General features: G+C 34.8%; 1 protein-coding gene across 3 annotated transcripts; it reads right to left on the bottom strand.

The window, feature by feature from the left end:
• Nucleotides 1-2,450: 2,450 nt before the first annotated feature.
• On the bottom strand, nt 2,451-9,635 carry LOC141713050 (uncharacterized protein At1g51745-like). Of its 3 annotated transcripts, none has more exons than XR_012571799.1 (4): nt 8,842-9,635; nt 6,618-7,633; nt 2,906-4,094; nt 2,451-2,787 (listed from the first exon to the last, which is right to left on the bottom strand). XR_012571799.1 is itself a non-coding variant. In XM_074516265.1 (4 exons), exons 1-4 carry the CDS (start codon nt 9,033-9,035, stop codon nt 2,965-2,967), a joined length of 2,058 nt encoding a protein of 685 aa, XP_074372366.1. In that variant the 5' UTR covers nt 9,036-9,634; the 3' UTR covers nt 2,451-2,964. The 3 variants fall into 3 exon arrangements, 2 of the variants coding, with proteins under 2 accessions (XP_074372366.1, XP_074372365.1); XM_074516265.1 differs by having other exon boundaries at nt 2,451-4,094; nt 6,618-6,887; nt 7,170-7,633; nt 8,842-9,634; XM_074516264.1 differs by having other exon boundaries at nt 2,451-4,094.
• Between the last annotated feature and the right edge of the window lie 1,010 nt (nt 9,636-10,645).

Here is a 10,645-nt window from a genome sequence, read left to right as displayed (position 1 = left end):
GCTCTAGTCATGGAACACATCCTAAATTAATTCCTAAGATTCTCTACCACTAGACTAAGGTAATTTAATTCATTCATCCAATTCTTTTATGTTCTTGATAGAAAAAAAAATATTAAAAATGATGATGAATATGAACAACAAGTATGGTTTGTCATTTTCTTGATGATCTAGGGTTCTTTAAGAATAGTTAAGGACACTACAAGGTCACTCCATTCAAGAAGAGACCTCAAAGGATCTAATAAAGGTATAAAACCTTCTTCACCACTTTGAATAAGTTAGAGTCTCAAGAAAGTAATGAATTCATGATGTAGGTTATGTTTTAGTACCTTGTTGATTGTTTGGGAGTATTTAATTGGATATGATGTTGAAGATGGATTTTTTAAATCAAGTCAAAGGTTCTTGAGTTAATAAAGATATTAATTTTTTGATGATTGCATCTTGGGTAATTAAGGATGATTTTGTATATAAACAAAACTTATAGATCGTAATCGTCACATCGTTATAATGCTAAATTTTAGATATCATAGTTTTCTGCAGAGGTACCGGACTTTTAAACTGTGATTTTGGGAATGTAATGGATTTTAAGTTACAGAGTTTGTCACGGGGATCGTTTAGGCGCTTGATTCGCTTGATTCCGACTTACGGTTTGAAAGTTTGGTTCGTTTTAGTGAATACGACTTATACGTTAAAAACTGTTACGGATTACCAAGTTTGAGAGTATAAATGATCAACTAAAAAACATTCAAAACTTATGAAAATATAACAGAGGATGGTTTATACATTCATTAATCCCCCGTAAAAATATTAGCTCAGGTTATTGATTTTTCAATTTTATAAAAATATCGAAACCGAGGTCACGCAGAGTAAAAACACCAAATGCAACTCACTGTATAAAACCTGGTGCTTCGGGATTTCACCCCTGCCCAGAAAACTCTTCTCAAGTAAATTGTTCTAAATGTTTTCTAGATTGTGCATGCGAAAATGGTACGTCGATTGAGTTAACGGTTTGAAAAAAAAATAATGTTTTAGTGATAGCGGTATGAATAATAAAATTCCGTAGTTGACTAAACTTTTAAAATAATTCCCACCTATTTAAATTCGTGTTTTGAAATCACACTTTTATGATAAATACTACTGATACTCAGAAGGATCCTTGAGGTGATTTTGTATTAAAATATTAATTTTTCAAGTAATACTACCGATTACTTGGTGAAGTGGAAAGGTGAATCAGAAGTGGATGCTATATGGGAGAGAGATGTGACTTTATGGTAATTTGAAGATCAGATCTGGGAGTACTTGGAAAACCTTCCAATGAGGACATTGGTCTCTTCAAGTGAGGTAGTGTTTGTAAGCACTTAGGCTGAAGTTGGTTTTGGCTTGGCGGCGACTAATCCCCAACGCCGCCAAGACCAGGTGTCGGCGCCGAACTGGGCGACTACATGGAGCTTGATTGATGCTTAGATATTGGGCTGATTTATACTTGATTACTAGTACTGGTTGGCTTAACAATAATCAAATTGTGTTGGGCTGAATAAGGGGATGGCTGGGCAAGCAATATGTATTATATTATTGGGCCCAAAGGCTGGTTTAATTATAGGACTCATGCGGGGAAAATAAATTCTGGGTTACAAGTGGCATGGTTGTGAGACAACAAAAACGTGGGTGATAGTTGGGATGCATATATACTACTGATACTCAGAAGGATCCTTGAGGTGATTTTGTATTAAAATATTAATTTTTCAAGTAATACTACCGATTACTTGGTGAAGTGGAAAGGTGAATCAGAAGTGGATGCTATATGGGAGAGAGATGTGACTTTATGGTAATTTGAAGATCAGATCCGGGAGTACTTGGAAAACCTTCCAATGAGGACACATATATTGATGGGTGTCTAGAGATTGCTAGCAATTGCTCAACAGATTGCAATCGTTGTAACGGCTGGAAACTACTTGACTAAGAGTAACTGCTCATATAACTGCTCAGCAAGGGAGAAAAACGTGGGGAGATATAGATAGGCATATATTTGATGTAATATGTATCTTGTATTCATTATTTTGCACATAGAAAACTGTATAGAGAAAGATAGACAAACATTGTAGTCTTGACTTATATTCTCTTATCGTTTGAAAGATTGGGAGTGTGTCTCCTGTAAATATTGCTAATGGCTATAATTAGATTTGCATAATTATAAATGAAGTGTGTAAATATTGCTAATGACTATAATTAGATTAGCATAATTATAAATGAAGTGTATTGGTTGTTCTTATAGCGCTTGCCCAGCCTGCTTGCCCAGACTGGGCACCTGTGACTATTGAGCCGACTGGTGCTATCGGGGCTGCAACTAAACGACTGAAATTGTTAGGCAAGAGCAGGACACACAGGCGACTGTAAGGAGACAACTTTTTTATATTAAAAACTTAATCTGATGAGTACCCAAAATATATTGCAAATAAACCAAGAGAATTCTGTCTATTTTTTCATTAAAAAAAAAAATTAAATCTGCAATCACATCGCAATGGCAAGAAACCACAGCCTGGTGCATTGTTCATACCACTAACTGTTTTTTTATAATATTTCCAAATAAAGCCCAACTTCGTAGCTACATGAACTCAAGAGAGAAATGCATATATACAGCCGTCTGTCATTTCAGAAACATACTATCTACCTGTCTAATCTGTTTACTTAATCACACAGCTCACAATTCTTCCTCGGCGTCCTCAGGAGCACATGTACAGTATGTGATCAACAATAAGGGTTGGCAGATGTACATTTTCTTCTCCGCTTTACCTGCATCAGTTATTCAGCTAGTCTGAAGAATTTCCACCCTCATATACAAGTTATAGGGTATGAGGAAAAAAAATTAAATTTTAGACGCATTGTCAGTATTACATTATTGATCTCTTACAATTTACATGTAGCTATATCTGATTGCTTCCAAGTATTTCTTCCCCTGATCCCCAAGTTTTATTGATGGCGGCCATTCAACTCCTCATGTAGCCTACTGAATACTAGCTTAATAGGGATACAAGCGACTGCAGTGGGGGCCATTTCTGGTTTGATAAGCCCATTCACATGATGACTGTTGGAACCCTGTTTCAGAATATTGTTTGGTTTCTGCTGCGTCGCAATCGAAGAAAGTGTTCTCGTCTTCTGATTAGATGCTATACCTGCCTTCTTTGCAGGCTTCTTAAACTTTATGTCGGTAGAAGCACGGGAACCATAGGTAGAGCCTTTTCTAGCCAAACTCGTCCTGTTGCTAAAATGGCCCCCATTTGATTTGTTTAATGGAATAATTCTGTCCTCATATACATGTTGCAAATGATCAGAACCTTCATCCCCATCCATAGTTGACGTGTGTGAGCGTGGAACCCGGCAATTAGCTGTCCTCCTGGCAGTCCTCCATACCGGCTGAAGTGATGTATCATATTCTTGGTTAAGTTCATCATCTGCAGTCACAAGAGCTTCCGTTAAGCCATTTTCTAATGTTTCAACTTGAATGGGGTGCCCCACTATCGCCTGCCCATTCAACTTGCTCATGAGTGAAATCATAGGAACATGCTCTCTTTGATAATTTGATTGGACTTTCAGATCCACTTCTACCAGCATGCACTTCCTCCTATCACCAAAACGACGACCAGGAAAAACAGGATCAGTATACTCAATAGAGTCCCCCCAGTATCCTCTTGACATGAGTTGATCATTCCATGCAAGCTCCTCCGAGCTGGTAATATTGCTGGTGATACCATCCAAGCCTCTAGACCTATATCCACCTATTCGGGTTCCATATTTCTTACCAAAGCTATCCACTAGATCAGCATGGCTTCCCCTTCCTTTCAGTTTTGTTCCCTGGTCGAATCCTCTGGAAACCTTTTCATTGCTTAAATCCACATATCTTTTGGTAAGAGCTCGGTTGTTCCTTTTTCCTTTTAATTGCCATTTGGAGACACCGGCACTTGCTGAAACATCCTCATTAGAGGGGTGAGAAATGTCACTGGGAGTTGCGGGATCATCTTGCTCCTCGGTGCTAGTGCTTTCATCTTCTTCTTCAACTTCATATTTAACCATAGACTTCGGCCTGAATTCTACAGATTCATCTAGCAATTGAAACAAATAGCTGAGTTCAAATAAACAAAGTATATCTTGGACAAATATTAACATAAACTAAGACAAATAATTATGACTTAAGGTCTTATTATAATATCTCTTTCAAAATTCAAGCAGGAAGATTTCAAGTACATAGCATATACTTATCCCCCAAATACTGATACACAACCTTAAGTTAACAAAGCAATAGAGTAAGATTCTCATATACTGTGGAAATTATGTAGTAAATTTTTAACAAAATATCAGCGACAGATAATCACAAGCCAATAAAGATCTAAACAGTGCATGACCTAAATTTGCGCCTGAAAGCTACTAATTGGTGAAAAAGTTCTACTATCCCTGGACAGTAATTGGTGGAAGAGTTCTACTATCCTAGATCATATTACTTCTCCATGCAACCTTATGAAAAGCTCTTTTCCTATAAAATCGGATAAACTCTTGTCACTAAATTTACACTGAAGAAAAAGATTTGAAATCCTAAATATACTCACTGTTATTTTTTCACTCTTTGCATACTAGAAAGCATACATATGCAAAGTTACTTAGCAATCTTAGTCAAAGCACATGGAACTTTTCAGGCTGTTCAATGGATTGCTTTAGCTTCATTTCTAGTTTCTTATACCACCTCTCTTTCTAAGAAAGGCCAATCTAGAAATTTTACATTCCTCCAAGACTGCGGATAACACGCCGACTCTCCAAGTCTGTTCAAAATGAAGACCGTGGGAAGAGTGGGGAGATCACCAACATGTACAAAGCGTCACTTTACAAAACAAAGACATACATCCTAATCATAGAACCGTGAGTACAAATATTTAACATGCTAGAGAATTTAAGGCGTGGGATGTCCTGAACAATCAAGGTAATATAGCTAAAAGTTCTATGATGATCTGAAAAAACCTAGGGCCAATGTATGGTTCTGTCATGGCAGATATTTTGATAGCCGCAGCTGAAAAATCTTAGAATTACAATTTCAAGGAGTAAAAACGAATGATTGTATGTAGCAGACATTTATCTGTATCCGTCATTGCCGACATAAAAGGTCCCAAAACTATGCAGTTGTGACTTGGCTACTATGTATTATGAGATGATCCAAGGAGGACTCGAGCATCAAAATACATTCACATATACCCTGTCATACTAGGGACTGACATATGCTCAGAAGAGATGAGACTATAGAGCATAGTATAATTAAGTTAAAGAAGCATCAACAAGTAGCCAGTGTTCAGCGGCAAAGATATATTTGGTCCAGTAACTAAAAGAGACAGAGAGTGATACAACATAGGTGCAAATATTTAGAGGACGGAGGACCTAAAAAAAACACTGAGATAAAAGATAACAAGGCAAGATATTTAATAGTAGTATTTTGTAACGCCTTAAGTTATTACTTATCTTTCGTCAAAAAAAAGAAAGTTATTACTTATCTATTGTATATTTCTAAAAAGTTTACTTTGCAATAATTGTAAATACTAAATTGTCTTAAGCTACTGAAAATGAATCATAGATTTGAAGTAATCACCTATATTGAATATTTACATATTACCTTACATTTATACATATTTAATGAGTTAATGGTTTCACTGGTTTGTATTATAATTTATTACATTAATTTTCTAATTGAATTACTGTTCATATATAAAGAATTATATGTATTATATTGTAAAAATTCATCAACATACCGTGCTGATGGGCACATGGCTGAACTTGGAAATGGAGAGGTAGGTAATCTCACCAAATAAGAAACACCTAAATGTAGAGAGCTTCAATTACAATGCCTCTTAAGGAGAATTACGCGATTCACCAATTACTTAACCTAACAAATGCTATTGGATATCAGGATTATTTTTTTATGTGGGTCACTGATGTTGCTTAAAATTTGAGTGCGAGGTTCAAACTCAAGAGACCTCCAAATAGAATTTCTATTTAGCATCCACTTAAACTTACCAGTGCTGCTGGGTATCTGGTTATAATGTGATGCTCAGACTTTTCGGAAAACCCAGTCTTACCAGTGTCGACAACACACAACACTGACACTTGGATCTGGATCTGAGTGCCATCTGGAAAATGGATACTTCACCTCAGACAACATATGAGAACCTATCTCTAATTGTTTGTTATACAGTATAATTTACCCTTTAACTTTTGATATTGTACCTGTTATAAATTTATGTATATTATAAATATTATTTTACCCTTGTTTTTCAAAAATTTATCTACTATTAATAGAAAATGATAAGTATTTGTTATTAAAAAGCATCATATTGTATTAAAAATAATAATATCCAACTGTCGGATCCTTATAAAATGTGTCCCCAAGTCTTTAATTTTAGAATTCGAATAATCGGACTCTCGGATTTGTGTCCGTGTCGGAACCTTCTAAATGAGCCTGAGCATCATTTGGGGACACAAAGCAGAGTGCATCACAATGTAAGCAATGCATTCAGTTGCAAGCATAGATTAGAATGTTCTGTAGGATGACTTTTTTAGGGAAAAAAATAAAAATGAAAGGGTGGTACCTGAAATTTCATCAATTTCGTCATCTGTATCTGATTCGAGAGAGTCAGTCTCAGAAGAGTCAGAGTCTGTTTCTGTATCTTCCGTTGAACCAGAAGTGTTGTCCTTCATAAGAGCAGCAGGAGGGTTGCTATTTTCTTCAAGTTTTGATGCAGAAACTACCATATGTTCAGAATGGGTTTCAGTATTATCTGTTGAATCACTGGACTTCGTCTGGTATACACATTTGCTTCTCTTTGCACTACCTGCTTCTCCTGTTTGCTCCTCCCCTCCTATATACAGAGAAACAATACCACCTTCAGGCTTTGAGGGAGGAGTTGGTAACTTTGCACTACTCTCTAGTACTTGAACAAGCGGGAGGCGCCTATCACGCCTCTTGACTAAGGATTCTTCAGCCAAACCATCATTTGATGTAATCCTGTTTTCTAATGAAATTTTGTCATTGGTATGACTTGCTTTCTCTGTGCTAGCATCACCATTAAGGGAAGCATGAAAACTATCCTCTAATGGAGATTTTAGTAGGCCAGTTGAATCAACTGGAGGAGAAATCTTACGCTTTGAAGAAGTGGTCTTGAGACAAATGTCCTGCAAACCTCTCAAACGAGGAAGTACATCAGCTTTATCATCATCCGCACTCAGTTGCCTTTCCTCTCTAACTTCCTGCATATGTAGGTGGGGGCTAATTATGCCCCCATGTGGCAAATCCAGTATCCATGAAGGTTGTTGAGATTTTGGCCCTGCGAGTTTGCCATTTCCTTGCCTCATGCTTTCTGCAGACGTAGCCAGCTCCTTCTTTATATTGCTCTTGTAATTAGAAGAACCCAGTTTCCCGTATTGTTTCTCCAAAAAAAGTTTTTCAAGTTCAAGAGCATGAATAATAGCATCTTCCCTACGTGCGTATTTTTCTCTTTTTTTAGGAGGCATTCCTTGGGAAGCCTCAGCTTTGTCAATACAATCATCAAACTCACCGCATCTGAATGGCTTCACACGCTTAGACTTCTCCAAATTGTACCAATCCCTGATACACCACGGAGCGAGTAAAAATATTCAAACGTAAATAAAAAACCAATTAACAACATTGAGAAAGAAAGTGTATCCAGCTAAAATTGACTTGCCCCTTCAAGAGTCAAATATAATAATTCAAGCAACTTTTGTTACGTATATTTTAACAATATCAAAGAATGGAAGATGATAGTAATGTGACTTTTAGTATGTATTACAATCATATAGAAAATTTGAAAAACTTTATTATAACGTTAAAATATCGATTATAAAGTTACAGCAGATGTAGTGATGATTTGTAAAATCATCAAGGCACTAAAAATTCGTTTTTCCAAGGTAACAATGATTCAGCTGATATGCATGCACAATGAATTGGTGGATATGAATTTCGAGAGATTTCAAAATTTTGAACATCGATCCCTGGCGTCTTCTATCTGATTATTAACTTATAAGGGATGCTAAATGAGAAATATTCAGAGGGTGTTGATTTAGCATCCACCTTGTCTGAATTGCCAGGCACGCAAAGTGAATAATCAAGTTATGAGAATCTCAAACTTACATTCCATGTGAACAGATAACTTTAACCTTTCTCGAGCTACTTAAACTACACCTTAAATACTCGCCGTTTAACAGCAAACATCAATCACCAAATTTATCAGCCATCTGGTTCCATCCTAGAGATCACAGTGTTGAGCTAACAAATATTTATAGAGACTCCTAATAGTTACTTAAATGTTCTTTAAAACAAGAGACTCCTAACAAGTGACTGAACATATAAACTTAAAATTCAGTGTACCAATTAAAACAGGTGAATGTTTTTCAAAATAAACACAATGAAATCCATAACTTTAAAAAAATAACCAGTATGCGAGGATAGAATAATTCCAGTTGAAGAGAAATTGTAAGTGTTCAGGCATTGCATTACATTAACATACTCAAGCAAGGCCTTAACAAAATCTTTTTGTTTTCACAAGATTTTCGGTTCCCAAGATCAGATATTTTCTTAATCAACTACAAAAGCCTATGTGTTTTACATTCCAGACATTAGGCCAATTATAACCATGACATATAATAACAGTACACAATTTCAATCACAACAAACAGGATCATCCACAACACAAATATGCAAATAGACCAGTAATTCGCCAAAAACCCGAAAAATGTTAAAATAATTATCAAGACAATCAAAAGAATGAGTAAAAAGTAAGGGTTAAGCAGACATACACACTAGCATCTTCCCTTCCAAGAAGCTTAACAGGAGTCCCGGATCGAGGAGACATAAGATGAGAAGCAGAGAGCTCTTCAGGGCCTAAAATCTTCCCTGGCCACCACGACCCATTACGTCTCCGAACCCAAACAATAGCCCCAACACTACAGTCCACTACACCAGTACTAGTCCCAGTATCTGAGCTTCCCATTAAATCTCTCTCTCTCTCTCTCTCTCTCTCTCAATATATATAATGCATATACTAATCTTCACTCTCTAAACTCCAACTATCTCTAATATAATCTGATTAATTAATTATTTTCAAAACCCTAAATCACAGCCTCCCAATTTATATATTCAATACTAAACTTTTAGCAGTAAAAAATTGATTTTTATTTATTTTCAAAACACAAGAAAGAACATACACACACTAAATTGAATAAAGCCAAACGGAGGGTATGCATGATCAAAGAGTTAAGATTAACCTCCGGAGAAAGAGATAGAGAATTGGCGAAGAATACAAAGGATCCGAACACATTTGGAGGATCCGAAAAAGATTAGGGTTAGGGTTTTCATTCGAATTAGGGGGAAATCACATCCAGGGTTTTTATAACAAATTCATGGCTGTTGATTATGTATTTATCTTCTCTCGCTCTAGATGTTTATCTTTTGTTGTCTCTCTCTCTAGCTATCTATCTGTTGTGTATATGTAGCTATCTATCTGTTGTGTATATGTATTTTGTTGGGGTATGTATGTACCGGACTGTTCGAGACGGGTCGTGTTGACTCACTGATTACGATTGCAGGACATCACACGAGTTGTTTCTTAAACCGATATCGTTTTAGTTGAGCGTAGTTAGGTTTTAACTTTTAAGTTCATGGGCCTTGAATTTTTGTAAACGTTGGTTTAAGTTGATTAATTCGTTTGGGCTTGGGTTCAAATCTGGATCATAAATTCTGAATTCACGTCTAAACACCTTTTTTACATCCCTACCGTAAGATTTTGTTATTTAATTACACAGAATGTCATATGAAAATTTCAAATTTTGATTGCCTCCACTCTTACATTCTGTCTTTTTAACACAACATACATACACGTGCTTGTTTGGTTTCACGAGGGAACTAATTTACTTTGGAAGTTATACTTCTTTTCTACTTGCACTTAGTGTGAAATATAATAAACTTATTTGATTGACATTTATAAGTGTATGTAATTCCTAAGTACTCTGTTATTATGTTTAATTTAATTTACTTATTTTATTTTTTCTTAATAATTATTTTAAGTTATTATTATTATTATTATTATTTTATTATAATATATATCTTATTGTTTATCTTAATTTTTTAATTATATACAATAAAAAAATAATTATACAAAATTATATATATTTTCAATATATTTTTGTATTAATGTATTAAAAACATAATTACTAGTATTTTAACACATGACTTGAAATTATTTTTGTTATCATCAATAAATTATAAATGTACATTTTAAATTTTAAAATAAAATTTAGTTGAATAATAATAAAAATTGAATTGTAATAATTATATTTTTAATTACAAACTCGTATGCTAACTAAAATTTTAAATATCAAATTGTATTACATGATTTTAAAAATTAATATTATGAAATATTATTTGCACATATACTATAATCTATTAATATAGTGAGTTAGGTTTTCTTAATTTTTAAATAATTTTAATAACAAATATCTTTCATTTAGACATAAATATTGGATTTTAATTATTTAATATATGGATTGATTTTATATCCAGACATGGGAAGTGTGATTAAACTAGGTTGGGGTGGGTGAACAA

Source organism: Apium graveolens, chromosome 3, assembly GCF_009905375.1.
Source record: "Apium graveolens cultivar Ventura chromosome 3, ASM990537v1, whole genome shotgun sequence".
In the NCBI taxonomy this organism is placed as follows: domain Eukaryota; kingdom Viridiplantae; phylum Streptophyta; class Magnoliopsida; order Apiales; family Apiaceae; genus Apium; species Apium graveolens.
This window is presented reverse-complemented; position numbering and strand designations above follow the sequence as displayed.